Source organism: Felis catus, chromosome B1 (assembly GCF_018350175.1).
Source record: "Felis catus isolate Fca126 chromosome B1, F.catus_Fca126_mat1.0, whole genome shotgun sequence".
Taxonomy (NCBI): domain Eukaryota; kingdom Metazoa; phylum Chordata; class Mammalia; order Carnivora; family Felidae; genus Felis; species Felis catus.
In genome coordinates, this window is record NC_058371.1 from 169,558,161 (window position 1) to 169,580,549 (window position 22,389).

The window sequence follows — 22,389 nt, forward strand, 5'->3', positions numbered from 1 at the left end:
CCTTATCACAGTCCATTTTCAATTCTGTCTTTTAGGTTCTGGTTACACTGGTAGGAATTGAGTTATTAGGTGTTCATGGGGGAGTGTCACAAGATCTCCTTTCCTTCAGAAGAGATTCCAGCAGTAGGAGGGTTTATGATTTCAATTGCAGGAAATTTGACATAAAATGTATAAAAGAAAATGTGGAAAACATTTCAGGATTTCCTGTGACCTCACAGTAACTTGCAAATCAAGGAAATGTGAGCTCCGTTACAGTACATTGTTGTCCTGCAGCCACAGGAAAGATTTCCAGTGGTTTCCATGGATTTGTTGCCCCTAAGTACTGCCTGAGTACCTTTCACTTTTGACAGTCTGGTTTATAGATCATTTTCATGAAATTTTATCTGACAGCATCCTGCTTTTTATAAATTAGCAGAATGCAGACACGTTTGAAAAAAATTTTTGTGGTTCAATTTATTAGAGAGAGGTATTATATACTATTACAGCAAAACCAGACGTATCAAGGAGCATGTACTTCCTTCCACCAGAGGTGAAGGCCTCTTTGGAAACATGTACTATGAACTCTGGAAAATTTACAGCATGTATTGTGAGGAAAACAGAAAGCTGTGAATGCATCTGCTTACCTTGCTTAGAGTCCTTTTTTCCTGAAGAAGTAAAATCAGAGACTATGTGTGTCTGAAGATACCATTTGGAAAATCAGTCCTTTGTTTTTATTTGATGTTCTCTGTCTCACCGGACCTGCTTTTCCCTGAGGTTAAAATTCCAATTCAATATCATTTTCATTAGACCTCATTTTACCTCACTTCTTAATGTTTTATCTTCAAAATGCATGTCACAGAAGATGTTGAGATTCAGATAGTTTAAGCCACTGTGGCCAACAGCTTTGATGACAAGAACAGAGTCTTTGACCACCTACTTCTAAAAGAAGTGTGAAGTTTGATTGGCTTTTTGCCAACCAAATATAATTCTACCCTTGCCTGTAGAATTCCTGGTATTACCCACACAGAGAACTTAATATCATCTCTTGAGATTTGCGGTGATGCTGTGTTTAATTCAAAGTGAAGTGAATGTCGGTACTCCATCACGTTTCTCTTCACTTCACATACAGGGGGAAGTGCTAATAGGGATTCTTTTTCTTGTTATTACTACCGATTCTTTGAATACAGTGTTTAAATACCTGGGGCTCCACTGAAAATATGAAAAACGGATTAATTTAGCTGTAGACTTGACTGTAAGACTGTTGAATTTATTCAAAGAAAAGAATACTTTAAATTTATATAGTAGTTAGTGCTTACAAAGTCTTTTGCTGTGTGTGTGTGTGTGTGTGTGTGTGTGTGTGTATGCACGTGTGCAAATGAGCCTCATGGCAACTGCCAAAAAAGAGTTTAACAAGAATGCCACTCATATTCTCAGGGATAGAGAATTTACATTTACTGTTTCCTGGGCACTAGGGTTAGATCCCAAGAATATTTGTAGCAATACTCAATTTTTTGGACTTTTTTTTAAGTTTATTTATTTATTTTGAGAGAGCGAGCATAAGTGAGGGAGGGGCAGAGAGAGGGAGAGAGAGAGAATCCCAAGCAGGCTCCATGCTGCCAACATAGAGCCTGACGCAGGGCTAGAACTCATGAACCATGAGATCATGACTTGAGTGGGAATCAGCAGTCAGACAATTAACCAACTGAGCCACCCAAGTGCCCCAGTTTTTGAACATTTTTATTATGTGTAGAGAGTCACTGGTTCTACTATAATCCAGTTTAATTTCAGAAAGAAGCAACTACCCTTAGGTACATTTTTCTAAGCTTAAAATTCTATATTTCAGTCAAGAGTGTAGCCAGATACATAGCATACATATATACAAACATGAAAATATATGAAAAATTTATTTATGTACCAATATTTATACCTGTATGTATTATACCACATATATATATACATATATATATATATACATCATATATATATAATACCATATATATATGTATACCATATATATATATATATAAAATACCATTTTGCTATGAAAGTTAACAGATGAATAAATAAATCTTTTTCAAGATGGCTGGCCAATTATACACACACACACACACACACACACACACATATGTGTGTGTGTGTATATATATATATAATTGGCCAGCCATCTTGAATAAGATTTATTCATCTGTTAACTTTCATAGCAAAATGGTATTATATACTACATATATATTATTGGGTGTTACATATAGTAATATATTACTATAAATAACATCAGGATAAGTATAAATATTAGCATTCCTCAACTTGACATGTTTTATGTGATCCACATAATGAAACACGGGGCCCGGGGTAGCTCCCAGGATTTAAGGCTCCTCCACAGGATTCGTGGTGTGGTGTGTAGTAACTTTCTGTCACAACTCCTACCGAGTCTCAGTGTCTAATTCCAAGACTCTACCCAAGGACCCCAGTTCTTTCCTATATTGATGTGGCAGCAGTTTCTCCCAGAACAAAACAATTAATTAAATATGTATGCATGTTTGGTTGCCTAAAAGCATAATAAGGGCCCACAGGATAGTCCAGAATTCCTAGAACTGAAAATAGTAGCCCTACTGGCCCATCCTGGTCCAGGTGATATTTTAGGGGATGGTGATACACTGTGTGGCGTCAGCAAGACAGAGCAGTTATTCAAAAAGGCCACCAAGATCTAGGAAAAATAATACCTAGTGTATATTAAATACTTAGTGTATTGAACACTGTATCCAGGGAACTTCTCTAAATACTTTATATGCATTCACTCAGTCAATACACCAACTATTTGCTGAGATCCTTCAATCATTCAGCCACTGTTCTAGACACTGGATTCATTAGGAAATAAAACAGACAAAAACTCATGTACTTCTCAGCTCACTTTTCTAGTGGAAGAAGACAGACAATTAAGTGAAACATATAGACAAGTACAAGTATTATAGAGAAAATTATAGCAGGTAAGGAGGGCCAAGTGCCAAGATTTCAGTCGTGTTTCCCATACAGCCTTATGGCTTTTACTTATGGCCAAATCAAGAGCCAAAGTGACTGGATCTGACTTAGGTTTTCATGGCAGGACCATGGCTGCTGTGTTGTAAACCTTTGCAGAGGTTATCACAGTAACCCAGGCGGGAGATCACAGTGGCATGGGTCAGGAGGACAGCAGTGGTGCAAGTGGTCAGATTCCAAATCTCCATTAAAGGTAGAGCCAGTTGGGTTTGCCGACAGACCAGATGGCAGGAGTGAGAGTGAAAGAAGCCAAGGCAGACCCCACAGTGTTGTCTGTGAATTTCGTTAGGAGTGCTTGTCCTCTGTTCCCCGGATCCTCACTGCAGACTGATTATAACCACTCTACAGATGAGAAAGCAGAGATGCACAGAAGATACAGAGGCAGATTTCAGCACAAATAGAACATCTAAAGAGCCAATATGTAGTGACGTCTAGTGACAGAATAGGATGCTGGGCTCATTGAGGAAACCCTTTCTGTGCCACTGGGCCACCAGTGATTCTTAGGCAGAATCTATCATCTGCACATCCAAGGCTACCTTCCAGCTCCTAAGATTCAGATTCTCTGTGTGCTTGTCTTCACTCAGTTCTCTCCAGAGGAACATCTTAAGTGTTGCAAGGGCACAGACTATTTTGCTCTAGTTAACAGGATCTCGGGGTGCAAATTGTACACAAATTAGGCAGCTTACAGGTACAGGTCTCATGCTTCTATATTCAGCTTGATGCATCTTCACACATAGATCACGATTTTATAGTCCTTTCCAATCTACATTCTTAGTTCATCATTGCAGCCCCATCTGAAGACAGAGTTGTATCTTTCAACATGTTGAAAGAAAATCCTTGCAACACTAAGAAGGGAAGGGAACCAACGTTTACTGTGCACACACCATATTCTCCAGGCACTTGTGTTTGATTTCAAGCATTCCTTGTTTTATTTAAACCCAGATAATAAACCTTTGTGGTAAGCAAAACAATAGCAAGTGACCTAGAGAAGTTACCCCAGGTTTTCTTTTCAAATTCTGGTTTCCGCTAACATCCTAAGGATCGAAATACCTTCCCTTTGGGGCCCTTGATCTTCCTTACTCCCAAGTGGGAAAGTCTTTTTTTTTTTCTTTCCTTCCTGGAACTATGTTGCCTGCACTCCATTGATTTCTCTGATTTATCTGTTTCCTGGGATACCTGGGGCCCTCATCAGTTTCCCTAAGTTGGCCAATTACAAAATTCCCTCAGTTGGCCCATCTCTCTTAAAAAGCCCCCAAATTTTTAACTATCCCTTTTCAACACCTACCTAACTTCCTAAATACATTTATAGAAATTCCATCTCATTTCATAACCTAGACTCTTGGCTCTTCTTAACAGTGATACCAGTATAAATAATACCATTCTCATTTTTTAAAAATACACATAAAGTCGAAAACCCAATCATCCCATTATCATTAGAGAATGTACGGTTGCCACTCTGATGGTAATAGGTCCTCATTTACTGAAGGCCAGTCACTGTTCTAGCACTTTCCATGCCTTCACTCATTTAACACTATGAACATTTAACACAACCCCGTGAGGTAAGTTGTGTTATACATTTCACAGACACAAGGTGGTTACATAATGTTCTCAAGGTCACAGAGCTTTGAGTGAGCTGAGATTGGAACTCAGACACAGTCTGTACCCTTAACCTCCTTACACACCGTTCTCTGTTTCTTCTTACGTTTCTTCTCCCATCTCCACTAAGGCCTTTCCTGCCAGCCTCATCAACTTTAAAGATGTTAGATGCCTTTTCCTATCAGCGCCACCAGTCAAAAGACTTCCATCTGGTCAGTAAAGTAAGGAATGTGTTGTCTGTATATATTATTTCTATCTTCAGCTGTACTCAAGAGCTACACTCATTTATCACAGATCGAGGGTTCTTTTCACACCATCGGATCACTTCTTTCCCCCTTACTTCAGCACATTCTACACGCGTGAAGTTCCAAAAATCTGTTCCCCAAATATCTCAGAGTTTAATGCAGTCTTCAGTTACTCCAGCTACAGCCAGATTGGGTGGCTCTCAGTTGGTGGCAGGGTGTTCCCATCTGGGAACATTCCTTCCTATAGTTCTGCACTTTGTTTCCATTACAGTGATTCTGCATCTCTGTCCAGAATAAAGATTCGACGATAATGATTAACAAGTATTCCAGTACCACAGATATTGAAATATTAACTATTACGACCGAATGCTGATATCGGGGTGGGGGCAGTGGATGATGCAAAGGTAGAACATCCGACGATGAGAAATTATTGAGGAAAGGAAAAAGAAAAAGAAAATAGTGCGACAGGCTTGGCTGTGACTTTAAATATGTCGCTGTCTTCCTCTTCACAAATATGGTTGTGATTTAAGAGAAGGACTTTTTTTTTCAGACCTGACTTGTATTTTTTCACACCAGTACAACAATTTATGGGGCAAGGTAGACCCTGGGGAGAAGTGCTATGTTATATAAACATATGCTAGCCTGCTTTTCCGACTTGTCTAGATGATGTTACTGAGTTTTGGGTTTTTTTTTTTTTATTTCCAGAAGAAAATATTTTAGTCACTATGGTTAGTACACCAGATTAAAAACTGAAAAGGAAGCTACATCGAGGATCGTTTCATATCACAATTAATACCAGAAGCTTAGTATCGGCAAAACTTTTAAATTCATCGTGGCTTTGCAGACACGCACTGTAAAGTCCTCCCAAGCGCCGTCTGGTTCTGCTTTCCCTGGCCTAAGGGATCTATAAAACTACCGAAGGAAATTGAAGTTAAGGAACAAGCATGTGTTTTACAGAATTTCAGATCTCTTGATTGAGGTTGGTAAAGTCTCTCCGAAAAACAATAAAAATCTTTGTTGAACTCTTTGGTGTCACCCCTGTAGGAACGGTATTAATAAACAACATTAGTGTTATGATTTTCCTAAATTGTGCCGTTGCCCACTTTACCGACACGATAAATTACTTTACATATGAGGAATTTCCTGGTTGAAATAGTCCTTATTCATCTATCAGCTTTTAATTACCTAGATAGCATGTAATGATTTATTGGTCACAAGACCAGCCCTTGCCGATGGGGTGGGGCAGTGTTACGATACGATGAAGCTTCATCCAAGGTTACTGTGCTTAGCCAAGGAAACTAGAGGGAACAACCACGCCGAATTCTCTCAGATGTTCTTCAGTGAGCCAACAGTTGGAAGCCCATCCAGGAAAACATGCCGTTGGTCAACAGCCCTCATGCCCCTGACGGTAAATGAGACAGGCCAGACTTTCACAGTCCTTAAGGCAGCTGGTTGCGTAGCCACTTCCAAGCCCATCTTGTAGAGAGAAGCCTACGTAGAAACACGAAGAAGCAAAGAGAGCTATGGATATGACAACTCTCATGGCAAATCAGGACATTTTGAAATTAGAGCTCTCCTTAGGGTCCTTACGAGAACTGGCATTGCTGTCTATAGGTACAGCATATTTTCCGACAATGCAGGGCAAATGTATATTGGGTGACTAATGTATGCCAGGCTTCATATTAGGCAGTGGAGGATGCAGAGATGAATGGAGTTGGTTCTTTCCCTTAAGAATCTCATTGCTAATGAGGGGCGCCTGGGTGACTCAGTCGGTTAAGTGTCCGACTTCCACTCAGGTCATGATCTCGTGGTTCGTGGGTTCAGGCCCCACGTCGGGCTCTGTGCTGACGGCTCAGAGCCCGGAGCCTGCTTCGGATTCTGTGTCACCCTCTCTCTGCCCCTCCCCCGGTCACGCTCTCTCTCTCAAAAATAAATCAACATTAAAAAGATAAAAAGAATCTCATTGCTAATGATGGGGTGCTGATATCATAAATGTAAGAGATGATGTGGTACACCCAAAGTGCCATGGCAGTGAGCAAACCACAGGAAACGGAGCAAAGCCTGCTGTTAGTGTGGCAGAGCTCTGACTGTTCTCTGGAATCAATTCATTTCTTGTATTCGTTCATTCCATAAATGTGTGTTGAGTGCTTAATGGGTGCTAAGCACTGTGGCTAGGTAATCAGTTAATTAGGCCAGATCCCTATTAGCATGCAGATTGAAGGGACCAGGGAATGGGAGGGAGAAACAATCACTAAGTCAGTTAATGCGTGACTAAAGGTGATTTCACAAAGTGATAGAAAGAAAACAGGATAATATGCTAAAGGGCAGGACTCTAATGGCTGCTCCAAAATGGTCTTTTTGAAGAAGGAATGATTAAGCTGAAACTCAAAATGATACGTGCGTAAAGAACAGCATTTCAGGACTGAAGGAACAGAAGGTGCCCATGCTCTGAGGCAGGAATGCTGGAGTGGAGAGGGTGGGAAGGAGTCAGTGAGATGGGCAGAGGGCAGATCAGCACACCCCCAAGCTCAGCATTCTCACTCATGAGACCAGCACAGCTTGTTTCTGGATAACCGGCCTGGGATTCCATCAGAAATGCTCGTAAAGGAAATCACAAATGTCACTGTATGATCTGCTTCAGTAAAGCTCATAACTGAACACGATTCTTTATCTTAAGATAAAGAGATCATCAGTGAGTGGTCAAAAGCTACTTTGTTCCATGTTGTCACTTCAGCTTCCTAGCGTGTATCATCCATACCAAGTTATCTTATGGCTTTTTTTTTTTATTTTAAATTTTTTTTTCAACGTTTATTTATTTTTTTGGGACAGAGAGAGACAGAGCATGAACGGGGGAGGGGCAGAGAGAGAGAGAGACACAGAATCGGAAACAGGCTCCAGGCTCTGAGCCATCAGCCCAGAGCCTGACGCGGGGCTCGAACTCACGGACCACGAGATCGTGACCTGGCTGAAGTCGGACGCTTAACCGACTGCTCCACCCAGGCGCCCCAACTTACGGCTTTTTTTAAATATAGTTTATTGTCAGATTGACTTACATACAACACCCGGTGCTCATCCCAACAAGTGCCCTCCTCAATGGTTATGGCATATTTTTTTGATATTAAAAAGGGTGGATTAAATGATAGCAACTTATTTCTCTCTCATGTAAAAGAAGTTTAGTGGTGGCAGGCAGTCCAAGGCTGGTATGGCAGCTGCACCATCATCAAGAACCAGCTTTCTTGTATTTGCTGCACTGGCCAACCTTAGTGTACTTCCTCATAGTCCAAAGTGGCTGCTTCAGCTCTAGCCACTTTACCAACATTCCAGCCAACAAGAAAGGGAAGAAGAAGAAAGATTAACCTTTTGTCTTTGATGCTCTTTCCTAGACAGCACCCACCACATTTCCGCTTAGATCTCACAGGCCAAGAACTAGTAACACGGCCACACCTAGCTGCAACAAGAGAGCCAGAGGAATATAGTCTGAGCTAGAGGACAAAGTGTCCAGCCAAGAGTCAAGTGTTTGCATCTAAGAAGGGGAGAGGGGATATACTGGGGAACAACTAGAAAATTTTGCCATGAAAGTCAGTAATTTTTCAACCTAAGCCATTTAACAACCTTTCTGTGTCTTTCTTATAGCAAAGTGCTTTTTGAATTTTTGAGTTTCTTAAAAATAATTTCCTAAAAGAGATGCTAACTGTGTGACAGGATGGAGGTGTTAGCTAATGCTAATGGTACCCATTTTGCAATTTATAAATGTAGCAAATCAATGCATCATACACCTTAAACTTACATAATGTCACATGTCAATTATGTCTCAATAAAGCTGGAGAGTGAATTTAAAATTTTTTGAAAATAATTTTCTACAATCTGAAATATAGGTCGGCATGTTTCACAGATTGTATTACTAGTAATCAAACGATTGATGTTTTATGAGATGGTTTTTGAGATAAAGAGCCATCACAAAATTATAAAAACCTGCAGGAATGATAGAAGAGGTAAACAGATTGAGCACTGAGATAATGAACCCTGTCTTACACAACTTCCCCAGGAACATCATAACATTTTTAAATTATCTCTCTTATAATAAAAAGAATATTTGGTTACTAATTCTGTTCTCATTTTTTTAAATAGTACAATAAGATTAAAACAAAACAAATTCTGTTCTTAATTGTTTTCACTGTCTGGGAACTAGATCCCTAGAAAATAAAGTTTCAGAGCCACATATATCCTAGCGCTCTTGATTCCTTTTCAGAAAGATTATTTTGCATGTTCAGCTCTCAGTATACACGTGTATAGAGTGAAATTTTACTTTCCTTTTTTAAAAAAGTTAACTTATCAATTCAGGTCCCAACTAACTCTTCCTGCCCTGCCTCCGAACATCTTTCTTAATCGTTTATTTTCTCGTTACTCCCTTTGCCAGAGGGTGGAGATACAAAGTCTGCTGCTTGCATCATACAGCTAGATGGAATATTGGTTCTGAGTCCCCCAGGGTGATCGCTCCTGCTTGAGCCCCTCACCACCATCCTGAAATGTCCACTGGGAGGGAAAGCGCATGAATGCTATGAGCTGGTATCTAATTTGCATATTTGTCTATGATTTGGAGCCATGTGCCTATTTTCTAAGAGTTTTGATTGTTTATTTGGACTATTCCAAGCCAAGGGTTTCCTTTGTCTCTGAGTAAGCAAGAGCTTCTGGGAATAATTGCAAACATACTGGAGTTTATTTGAAACACCCTTCTCCTTAGTTATTTTCTGGGTGTTCTGCTCTGTCTGTTTTTATGGAGAAAGTAATAATTCATCCTATATAAGAGCCCAAGTCAGCTCAATACAACTGAGATTTACAGAGTACCTGTGTGTCACGATCTATAATGGGTGTCAGTGGATCATTACGTGAAAAAAGAGAGTCCTCTTGGGGAGATTGAGTCTTGTGGATAAAATAACAGATCAACAGGTAATTATGATGGATGCTAATTACTGTGATCAGGATACACAGCGGCTAGCAGAAGAGGGGGAGAAAGACTTTCCAAGTAAAGGGCAGCCCAAGCAAAGAAGGACTTTGGGGTTGCTAAGGTAGAGAATGTCTGGAGCTAGAGTTGAAAAGTTAAGCAAAGACTCGATCACAGAAACCTCCTTAAGTGTCATCAACATCATTACTTTAAGCCATGGCAAATGGCTTTTCATTGTGATGAAATACATAGTGTTCTAGAAAGTACCTGAAACCATAGAATAAAGATTTGGGTCAGAGGGCGTGATAGATAAATGCTAATAATAAACTACGAGGGGTGAAAAACATTTTAAATTTTGACGTGAATATAATATAATTGAAAATTTGCAAGAATTTTTTTCAGCTAAAATAAGACATCAAAGACTTTTCTCAGTAATAAGCACCAGAACATGGAACTTGGCATGTGAATTCCTCTGTCTTTGGGTTTTATCAGAGGGAGGTTTTGAGCTACACTATCCCACATGTGTAGCCCCTGAAGGATTTCAGTGGAAGTTCATGTCTTCAAGCCAAAGTTCCTATGAGCTTGAAGTTTCTCTGGTTAAAGTATCAGGTGGTGAATGTACCACTTAGTGCCGACCCAGTGATCCTTAGTTACCTCCAAATTCAACCCCACACCCAGGTACCACAATTAATTTAGACAGACAGGCTCAAGCCTCTGGGAAAGCCTCACTCAACTTAGAGACATTGACAGGGTCACACCATGGTGTTTCCCAAGCCTTGGACACAGAAACATTTTCAGAAACATTTGCAAGTTTAAATTCAAATGGCACAGTAATGTCCGAAAGCAGTGTTGATTTTGATGAGCCGATATGAAGTTCCCATACATCCGTGGTTGTGTTGCCAGAAGGAGGCACAGTTCTGATATACTAAGTCATATTCTGTTTACATAAAATTGGTATTTTGCCACAAAAATATAGATGCTCAAGGTGTGGATTTCAACCTTCAAGGTACCAAAAGGATCCTTGTATCTCAGGTTCTGTGAATCGGCTCTCCCGGTTCCCCTGAGACTAGGGACTGAGAAAATGACCACTTGGGTAACTGAGGCTGGATGAGATGGGAGTGGACGTGGACACAGAGTGTGCCTTTTCTGAAGAAATATCCAGCTGGCGGAGCAGAGACGAAGCATTGAGGCACGGGAGGGAGACAAGAGCTGCGACGTGCTTGGCAAGACCCAGAAAGTTTGTATGAAAAGAAACGATACCTGAAAACCTGAGGTTGAGCACTGAATTTTTTTTGACGAAAATGATTTCATGAGGAAGATGCTTACAGAGGAGACCAGAAGGATTAACTGAGAGGAGCAGGTGAGAGAAGTTAAGTGAGCTTTTAACTTGCTGGATGGCTTTGAAAAAAGAGAGAAGTGGGAGATGGCAAGATATGAGGGTCGCCCCACCATAGCACAGACCATCCCTGCACAGGAAGGGTTACTCTAGCAAGATGTTTCAGAGGTGCCATGGCCGGAAAGAACAGTTGCCCTCTTGGGTCCGACACCCTACTGACCAAATCCCAAGAAGCAGGTAATGGGATATATAAGTTATATATAATAAGTGCTGGGATTTTTTTTTCCCCAAAACTTGTTAACTCCCTTGGAGAAGCCCTAAATCTTCAAAGAGAAGCCCTCCTACACAAAGAAAATGAAAGGTCCCATTCACAGCAGCAACAGCAGAGACTTTAGCCAGATATGGATATGGTTGATGAGAAGAAAACTAGAAAATCAGACAAATGACAGAAACACAAAGAAACAAGTTGTTTATGTTTCCAAACAGGAGGATCACTGTTGAATCATCTGTTCTTCCCAATTAGAGAACCATTTGGGAAAAAAGCAAATACGTCTTCTCCTCATTATTGTAACTAAGCCTAGGAAGATAATCCTAAATGCAGAAAAAGAGGTTAGGATTTGCCTGAAAATAGTGGTTTTATTATAACTATTTTGAATGTTTCTGTATCAGTGAAAATTGATGATAATTTTGCTTATTAAAGTAAAATTCGTAATTTTGATTTATGTGAGTGGCTTAGAGTCACTAAGGAAAATAGGGAAAACGTGAGAAAAAACATTATTCCAGTATTCAAAGGTAATCACTGTTAACATGTTGGTCCAGTCTTTTTTTTTTCTTTTAATACCCTTAATTGTACACTTAACTTTGATTAAACAATTTATTCTTTTTTTATGTTTATTTATTTTGAGAAAGAGCAGGGGAGGGACAGAGAGAGGAAGTATCCCAAGCCAGCTCTGTGCTGTCAGCAAGCACAGAACCCCACATGGGGCTCAAACTCAGGAACCATAAGATCATGACCTGAGCCAAAATCAAGAGTAGGGTGCTTAACCCACTGAGCCACCCAGGTGATCCAACAATTTATTCTTTCAACAAATATACAGTTTGTTGAAACTGTAGGACAGTTTCTAGTTGCCAAGGATACAGCAGTGAACAAAATCGAAAACTCTGCCCTCAGGCACTTATATTCTGGAAGGGAAGGGGGAGGAGGAGAGGGAGATGGAAACAAGTATGTCTGTTCTGTAGCACACTGGATGGTGGTAGTAAGTGCCATGGAGAACCGTGGTGTAGGAAAGAGGATAGAAACTACTGTTGTGATAGTGGGGTGCTGTTTTAAGTTGGGGTGGTCATGAAAGGCATCACTGGAAAGATGACCTTGAGCAAAGATCAGAAGACACAGTGGGAACTGAAGCCAGGGCAGAAGGACTAGCAAATGGGTAGAGTCTGGATTTGCAAGGGAGGACGGTTTTGTTCTTAGAATCCTTACAAGTTTTAAACATTTTTTATTTGACAAAATGTACATAATTTACTACTTGTCATCTTAAACAATTTTTAAGTCTACGTAGTTGTATATTTTGAGAGAGAGAGGGCATGGGGAGGGCAGAGAGAGTGAGACAGGGAGAGAAAGAGGATCCCAAGTAGGCTCCACACCGTCAGCACAGAGCCAGATGCGGAGCTTGAACTCATGAACCATGAGATCATGACCTGAGCCAACACCAAGAGTTGGAGGCTCAACTGATGGAGCCCGCCAGACACCCCAATCACTTTAAGCATTTTTAAGTTTGGCGGTATTAAGTGCATTCGCAATGTTGTGCAACCATCACCACCATCCATCTCCAGAACTTTTCCATCATCCTGAACTGAAACCCCCCGTTCCCCCTTCCCCCCAGCCCCTGGCAACCACTATCCTACTTTCTGCCTCTGCATTGGACTATTCTAGGTGCCTCATATGCGTGGAATCATAGAGTATATGTCCTTTTGTGTCCAGCGTATTTAATTTAGCATAGTATCTTCAGGATTCATCTATTATTGTAGCCTGTGTCCAAATTTCATTTTTTTAGGCTGATATCCAATTGTATGTATAAACCACATTTCATTTATCCATGTGTCTGTTGGTATTTCCACCTTTTAGCTGTTGTGAATATTGCTGCTGTGAACATTGGTATGGGCTCTGTTTTTAAGTAGAGCAGCGCAGACTTGCCAAAGACTGGATGTGCAGTTTGGGAGAAAAGGAGAAAGCAGAGATGGCTTCTCGGGTTTGGGGCCAGAGCAGCTGGCAGAATAAAGGTTGTGTTTGTTGAGATGGGGAAGGCTGGGATTATGTCACCTCCTTTTTATTTGATGTCGCAAAGTATTCATGTGGCTGTTAAAAGTCCTCATTAATGTCGGTAGGAGACATTCCTTGTCTTCCTGCACGTTCGGCATCCTTTCCCGACTCCCCTCTAAAATGTCCTCTTTTCCAGTCATCCTACTTTTCCCCAGTTCACTCACTGAAATCTTTCTGTTAATTCAGATGAGGGAAAGGGTAGTTTGACATACGTCGCTTTTAATGTATGTTGCTCAGCTTTTTTAACAGAAAAGACAACCTAGGTTGAAAAAGGATTGTTAAGGAGCCGGATCAACCTTTTCTCCCACCTCCCCAGATCACATAAACACCTCGTTATAGCTGCTCCCAGGATAACTCCTGCCAGAACACAAGAAACCAAGCAAACTGTAACCGCCCTATCTCAGGAGCATAGTCCCAGGGCTCCAGCCTTCTTGACTTTCAGTCTCTCCAAACACTGGATTATAAGAACATATTTATTAATCAACATTTATTGAGTACCTGCTTACTGGTTAAGCACTTTGGTTGTGAGAATTCATCAAGATGTATTTCTTTCCCTTATAGAGTTTATGGTCTAACTGGAAGATAAAGAAGCACCTAGAAAATGAGTGATAGGTGCCACCAAAACGGAAGCCCAAAGTAGTGTCAGCTAACCCAAGTCTAAGGAAGGAAGTGCAACCTGATGTGAAAATTGATTAAACGGGAACATCCCAAGAACTGAGACACGTGTATAGCTAGAGATGGGGGCTGGCTTGAAAGATGACTTGTGGGAAGTCATCAGAAGTCAGGTAGACAAGGTCTTGAAATCATGTTAAGGATTTTGCACTCTATCCTCAGGGCGGTACGAAGCCACTGAATGGGTTTAATCCAAGAAGTGCTAAAATCTAATTTGTACTTTGGAAGTGTCCCTCTGGCCTCAGTGTGGAGACAAGGCTAGAAGCAGAGCAACACTGGAGTCAGAGGTCTAGCTTGCAGGCTTTTAGCAAGGGTGGGCACATTTTTGGACGGGGATAATGGCAGCGGGGTTGGCAAAAAGCACGTAGTAGGTCCAAAGATACTGTGCACAACGGAAGCTGGTGGTATAAAGAGACCAGACTAGAGCCCAGTTTTGCGTCATACACAGTTGGTGACGAAGCCATTCTCTAGATAGAGTGCACAACGGAAGAGCAGGTTTGGGGGGAAAACAGTGTGTGTTCAATTTGAGACGGATCAAGTTCAAAGTAACTGTGCAACGTTCAAGTTCAGAGCTGGACAGTCTGAAGTACAGGCAAGAGATGTAAGCCACGGGAAGAGATTGTGACTGATCCCCATATAGATAATAGAAAACACTAACCTTCTCAGGGTGTGTGTTTACGTGATACCAGAAGCCTCCTGACAGAATAGCAGGATATCTTACCTTTCCCTTTGTTTAGGGCTCTTTTAGACAATTAGTTTTCTAATAATTACAGTCTGTGAACAGCGTCTTTAACAGCTAGGATAATATTCTCTAATATGGGTATACATTTACATAACCAGCCACATGGTGTCCTGTTAGTTTTCACTGATGTTTTGCTATTTAAAAGAACCCACGAGGAATATTTGCATTCCCCCAAATTAGCTCCATGGGATGTGCTAGTAAGCAGACTGTGGCAAAAGTATTCCATGGTAGATAAATACATTTAGAGAAACCTTGATTAAAAAAAACATTCAGGGGTGCCTGGCTGGCTCAGTTGGGTGATCAAGTGTGACTCATGAATTTGAGCCCCACATTGGGTGTAGAGATTACTTAATAAAACTAGAAGGAAGGAAGGAAGGGAAGGAGGGAGGGGAGGGGAAGAAGGAAGGACAGGAGGGAGGGAGGGAGGAGGGAGGAAAGGAAGGAAGGAAGGCAGGGAGGGAAGGAAGGAAGGAAGGAAGGGAGGAAGGGAAGGAGGGAGGAAAGGAAGGACAGAAGGACAGACAGGGAGGGAGGGAGGGAGGAAGGAAGGAAGAACAGGAGGAAGGATGGAAGGATGGAAGGACGGAGAGATGGACAGACAGGAGGAAGGTGGGTTCAGTAGAGGTCTTTACAGTGATTTCTCAAAGCCTCAAATATGCTGCTTTGTGATGTGACCCTTCAAGAGGGTGCTGCTATGGTTCGCTTATACCTTTACTAAGCCTTGGGACATTACATCAGCTTCTCGGGGGTAGTGCTCTCAGGACTAGTGACCACAGAAGTCTCATGGGATACTAACCTATATGCAAAAGTTGTCTCAAATTTCAGCACATAGTTCCAGAAACTGAATTATCAAATTAACAGCAATGAATATGTTTATGTACTTGATGCACATTGCCAAATACCTTTCCCAAAGGTGAGTACATTGCCAATAGAAATATAAATTGTTACAAAGAGCTGTTGCCCCCACACCAGCTGTGATAGTGAATTGTTTAAATCTGATCTAATATGTGGTGTTTCTATGACTACAGAGAAGCTCAGCACTTTTCCATGTTTCTGGTTACTTACTGCTGCTTTTGTGAAAATCTTCTCTGGTCTTTAGCCTCTTTGTTGGGATCTTAGCTATTCTTATGAAGACAAATGGTCTATTTTTATTATCAGATATTAATGCAGAATTTCATATATTTGTGGCATTCTCCCAGTTTCTTGTTTATCATTTACTTTTTAGTTATGTTCTTTTAAAACATGTGGCACTTATACATTTTTATAAATCCATTCTTTACAGTATTTCTTTTTGTAGTTTTTTGTTTTTGTTTTTGTTTTTGTTTTTGTTTTACTGTTTTTAAGCTTAGAAAGGCCTTTTATAAAGCTTTATCTAGACACTTAATAATCACTTCTTGGTCTTTGGTTGTTATTGACATAAACTCTTAGCCTCCTTGGAATTTATATTGCTGCCCTCCCTGAAAAACAACTAAGCAAGATTTATAGCACTCTTTTCTGACTAATTTTCCGTCCCAAATTAATATATTATGCCCAGACAGTCTTTAATAATTGTTATGAAAAAGATAATTTGTCTCCATTTCTTAAATTAGCAAATTGAGATGAATGGCAATTTATTTATTAGTGGTCAGTTACCTTGGTCAGTTTCAGTCTTGAGACCAGCATGTATTGTGACATTAATGCGACAAAAACCATTACATTTACAGACTGGCTCAGACTTAATTTGATACTGTGACAAAAATTTTCTTCCTCAAAGCTCATAGGAGAGATCACTAGAAAGTAAAAAAGACCTGGGGTGTTTTAAGAAATTTGAAAATTAAATGAAGAAAGGAAAGTCTGTTCATCTGTGTCAGTAATAAAAGCAGCCACTCTACCAACACCACGGGGTTTCATTCTTCCAGCCCGCTTTCTAGCTGAGGAAGCAGAGGCTGGGAGTTACTAACCACAAATGGGAGAGCAAGGAAGGGCAGAGCCAGGACTCCTTCCAGGGCTGTTTATCATCAGTCCTGCTCCAATCAGGGTCCAAGGAGATAGTCTTAGGACTCCCCAAAGGGCCCTCTCTTTTAGACAACATCTGTACTTTATCCAAGAATAAGAATCCTAGTGCACCACTCTGACGTTTATAGCGTAAAAAGAGGGTTAGCGTTAAGAACCACATCCCCGAAGTTGTGTAGGCAGGTAGCACCTGTAAATTCTCTCTCCTACAAGACTGAACTTGGGGGCCCTGAAGGGGAAGAAGTGTTTCTCTCTAGTGTGGGAACTAGGTGCTAGGGGATCACCTCAGGTGGGGCTGAAGGTAAGCCCCTCTTATCTGGGCAAGCCCCTTGGCTTGGCCAAAATGCCCGTCCGCGCCTGCTTTCCCAAATGTTCTTTCCCTGCAAGTTCATTCACGTGGAAGCTTCAGAGCAATTCCTCCTTCCTCCGAACCTGCGTTTTCAGGTTCTCAGGCTGCGTTAGTTCATTTGGGAAGCGCGCACGGTGCGATGGTGAGCCAGCATCGCTGTGCAGAGACAAGCGCTCGTTTGTTCCCAGCGCAGGCCTGTGCCCTCCAGTTTACCGGCTTTGCGGCGACTTCGGCTGATCCTTTCTCAAGTCCCCCGGGAGCCACTTTTGTGGCAGCCTCCATTTGGCTTCACAGGGCCTCGAGGAGGGGCCGTGGGGGCCGCTTGGCATGGCCCAGCAGTCTCCCACGTTCAGAGCAATTTGCAAACTGCTCTCGGAGGGAGCCCGAGCCCAGCCCCGAACAGGCCGCTCCTGTTACCCCCATTGTCTGCGGGGATCGGGCGCCTTTCCCCAGCTGACCTGCCTGCGAGTGGCGAGATGTGAAAAGTTAGAGACAAAAATGGTCTCTACAGACTGAGGGGGAGCTTTCTTGTACAGAAAGGAAGGAAATACCTCTGTGGGATTTTATTTTTTCTCCCCCCCCCCCCCACCCTCCCCTTCATCCAAAAAATACAAAGAGACTCTGTCTTTAATGCGAATGTCGGCTTTAAATCTTTTAGGTTTGGATTAACTCTGCAAAAGAAAAAAAAAATCTGACAGGCTTTCAGATATGACGCAGAAAAACTTTTTTCCCCTCAATTCATGTTGTTCATTTGTAAAGCCAAAGGCTGGTGGACTGAATAGTGGGCGCTCCTTGTTCCCCATTCATAGTTAACATCACAATGGTCAGAATTAGCAGCCCAGAGTCTCCGCCACTTCTGCCTTTTCCACCAGCGACATTTAATACAAGGTGGCAAGGGCAAGCATAAATCTTTCTTCTTTGGCCCCTAAATTAAAATAGATTAAAATTAAGCCACGCAAACGAGGGCATTTTCCGTTACGCGACTTAGAATCTTAGCTACCTTTTCCCCCCAGGAGGAAAAAGAAATGTGGTGGTTTTGGGGGTTGTTGTTGTTGTGTTTTTTTTTTTTTTCTCGGTCCTTACCTCACTAAAAAGCTGCCTTCAATCTAAACAAATCCCACTGATTTGATAGACATTTCCTATTACATAGTAATTGTTGGTTTTCACTATAGACGATGTCAGCAAACATGTTGAAGATCATGTTTTGCTTATAAAATAAAGTGACTTTTATGTGAATATTTTTCGTCTTGTCGGTGTCTAGAATATAGGTGCTATTTCATTGAATCCACGTGGCCACATTTATTTTCTGAAATTCTTTTGTAATACCGTGTTTTTATTTTGAACGTGCTCAGAGCTATTTAATCGTATATATGGGGAAAAAGAAACCGTAGCATCCTTCAACTGACAGTCTATATCAATGAGCCCATGTTAATGCAAAAAAAAAAAAAAATTAAACATCAGTACCTGGTCTTTAGTTGAGGGTCAGAATGAATAGGTAATCTCAAACATAATCTAAAAGTAGTAATCTTTGTATTAGGTATGGACTGATTGATTAGGAATGTTAATATGTAATTGCATATTGGCCTGTAAGAATAAAACTCTAGATCGTTTTTAAGTCCTGAGCCACACCTGGTTTAAAAAAAAATCCTTGTGAATTTGAGTAGAGTGCAAATGTACATGCATTAGTTGACTGCTTTTTAATGGAGTTCTGCCCATACATTTATGCACTTAAATAGGTACTGAAAACTTACTCTAGTAAACAGAGACTCAAAGTGAAACAAAGTATTTCTTTTGGTTTTACTGTATGGCATATTCCTTTTAAACTCCGTATAATCTAATTACATTACAAAGGGATTTTATTATAATTGCAAATACCTAATAGGTTTATTAATTTTTTAAGCATAGAATCATTTTCTTTGCAACCCAAAAGGTTCTGATATAGCCATTGAGTATTTGATACAAAGGAATGATTATAAATATTTTTAATACACTTTTCTTTGAGTTTTGCACAGTAGATATTTGGTTTGACTTTAGCAGTAACAGGGCATATCAATGCAAGTTATGTAAATCTTTGAACAAAAATTAAGATTATTCTGCCTAATATCATAGATATCTTAATTTGATTATACCATATCATGATTTATCTGGATGATTTTTTAATGTAATATTTTACAAAAGCAAAGTTAATTTTTATTGGCCAGAAATAGAAAATTTAGTTTCTAACTAGGATTTATTTTACATGTTGTAGTATAAGAGAATTTAAGCCAGAGTATATTTGACGTTTGCTCCAAAAGATTGATTTTGATATTCTAAGTTATAAAAGAAGGTCAAAGTTTATTACTCCGCATAGTGACCACAGTAATAAAAATCTCACATAAAAGTATGAAAAGATTTGGCACATGGTAAAACCCTGCTATATTAGCTACTTGAGGGGGGAAAAAATAGATGTAGCAAAGACATGTTTTAACACATTTGGCTTTTGATTCCAGATTCTGCACAAGTTTGGATTTAGTTATTATATATCCTCTTGCAGAATGAAATATTTTTAAATTATTTTGCTTAAAATCATATAAAAACTAAACACGAATGATGTATGTCTTAGTTTTTAAAGGAATGTTGTTTCTGATGGTTTACCCAGGCTGCCATGTTGTTTAGCTCCGGAGTCTTTTGGATGGGCCTGTTGTTTATCCCCGTGGCGTCTCTGCTTCTTGATGTGGCCTACAAGGTGTAAGTATACTATTCGGCTGTGTACACAAAAGTATAGATGTGTGTTAATCCTCAGATTTCTCCAGTTGTAACATCAGCTCAATGATGTTAGTGAGAATTCGTAGTGTTAATTAGTGCTGCCTGATAAATAAAGAAGAAATGAGTGATTCAGAAATTAGAAAAGTAAGTTAATTTAAAGACTGAATAAGATGTAGAGCAAGTATTTTCTATTAATAGTAGACAGTACATTTTTAGAAATCAGCCAGAAAAATCCAGGTAGAAGAAAAAATTCTGTTATCTCCAAACACATATATATTTTATTTATGAACAATAGTTGTGGGAAAAAAAGGTTTTTGCCTGCCTGTTTCAAAGCTTATATAAAATATAGAATGAAAGGAACTAAAACTGTACTCATTTTTCTCAACGATTATCAGTTTTAAAATGCTGTCTCTTCCCACACACACACACAAAAAAGATATCCCTAAAGTTAATTCTATGATGCTTATTTAATAACTCTGAGAGTTTTAACTTTTATAAACCTAAACCATTCCTTTTAAGGCTGTTGTTTCTGTAATTGCATCATGCTCAAAATTACTGTAATTTTTAGATTCTTATTGAAAACTGGTTGCCTGTACTCTGATTACTGTTGTACCTAGCAGCACATTAATAAACCAGTTTTGTAAAGTGTGAAGTCTTCGTATGAAGATTTACATGCAAATCTTTTTTTTTTTTTTTTTTTTCCAGTATCAAGAGAACTGCTTTTAAAACATTGGTAGATGAAGTTCAGGAGCTGGAGGCAAAATCTCAAGACCCAGGGGCAGTTGTGCTTGGAAAGAGGTAAAAGACACACTAAATACGTTCTTTTCCAAGTGAACTTTTGTCTTTCATTCGTGGTTGGAAATAAGTGGTAAAACTTATATTTATGACTTTACATGGAAGTAGCAGCATGGATAGATTTCAGAATCAGAGGGATGCAGATTCAATCAAATCTGTCACTCACTAAGCTATGTGTGACCTTAGCCAAGTCGCAAAATGCTCTTGAGCCTCAGTTTTCTCGTCTAGAAAATGGGGGCAATATTACCTACCTCATGAATAGTTTTTAGAATTAAATAAGATCTAATTGATCAAGCTAGCTTGGTGTGTGGTGCTTAATGAGCTTTAAATAAATGGTGGTTACAAATATTAGTGTGTTATTGAAATGAAAGGAAAAAAAGACTTTTAGCTTGAAACCGTATCTGTAATAAAATAGCGTGTCAGGAAAATCAGAGCTTGGCGTAGGGCAAAGTGCTTATTAGAAACTGACCTTGGCATGGGTCGTCTATGAAGTGAATTATGTGTTCCAGGTCCTTTCCTCAGCACCACTCCCTCAAAAGAGCAAGGTTAGACCCCTAATCCAATGCACTAAATTCACAAAGCATTATAAGAAAGAGATTAAACTGATTTGAAAGCCGTCTATAATAAAACACAATTACGAAGGTAATACCAGGAATTTACTTTTTTCTTCCTTCTTCGCGCTAACATGAGCTCAGGTTGTGTCTACACCATAGGAACTGCTTTGCTTGGGTGTCTGTCGCTGTCATCACAATCCACTGTGGTTACCCAGTTTGATAGGATTAAGTAAGTGTCAGACTGGGAACTCAAGCTGAGACCTTGGCTTCCAGCCTGGGCTCACTCTCCTCAGGCCAGGAGGGCTCGTCACACACCCACCAGTCTGTGCCTCTCTAGCACAAGTCCTTGCACCGCCATTTGGTGGAGCGCTCACTACATGCTAGGTGCTGCACTGATCGCTTCATATGCACTGTCACACTGGATCGCCGTGACAGTCCTGTACAAATCCGTCACCCCGGCGGCACCTGGCGGGGTGGCTCTGTCGGTTGAGCGTCCGACTTCAGCTCAGGATCATGATCTCACGGGTCCGTGGGTTCAAGTTCCACATCGGGCTCTGTGCTGACAGCTCAGAGCCTGGAGCCTGCTTCAGATTCTGTGTCTCCCTCTCTTTCTGCCCCTCCCCCACTCACACTCTCTCTCTCTCTCAAAAAATAAATAAACATTAAAAAAAGAAAAAAAAGAAAAGAGTAGCATGCTCTCCTAACTGGGCCGATCAGGCACCCCACTGCCAGGGTTATTTTAGGAATCCTGGAGAATGAGATGGATGTAAAATTTCAAGAAAGTTAGCTAATCTTATCTACATTTTCAAAGAGGGCGAAATTGTGATTTCTGGGTAGTCTAGTGATGTCAGACTTATTTCAGCTCCAGAACACCATGTTTATACCTCCCAGTCTGCACAGGCTGCTCCCTTGTTTAGAAGCTGCCACCCTCCTCCAGACTGGGCGGCCTGATTCCTAGTTTTCAAAACCCGGCTCCGACGCAATTACCTCAGGTTTTCTTACATGAGATTAGTTCCTACTCTGCTGTCTGGGTACTTTGTGCCTCTGTTGTCACATTTACTTTATTGTATCATAATGTGTGTGCTTGTT

The 22,389-nt window shown here is 40.5% G+C and overlaps 1 protein-coding gene across 7 annotated transcripts in view; it reads left to right on the forward strand.

Moving 5' to 3' along the window:
* ATP8A1 (ATPase phospholipid transporting 8A1) overlaps nt 1-22,389 on the forward strand; it is a 233,177-nt gene that overhangs the window by 198,535 nt on the left and 12,253 nt on the right. For 6 of the 7 annotated variants that reach the window (XM_045056433.1, XM_019829563.3, XM_019829564.3 and 3 more), the window contains 2 exons: nt 19,845-19,933; nt 20,657-20,749. In XM_045056433.1, coding sequence (XP_044912368.1) covers nt 19,845-19,933; nt 20,657-20,749 — 182 coding nt within the window. Of the gene's footprint in view, nt 1-5,558; nt 5,936-19,844; nt 19,934-20,656; nt 20,750-22,389 lie in introns of those variants that run through there. The other variant, XM_045056434.1, reaches the window with a different exon arrangement.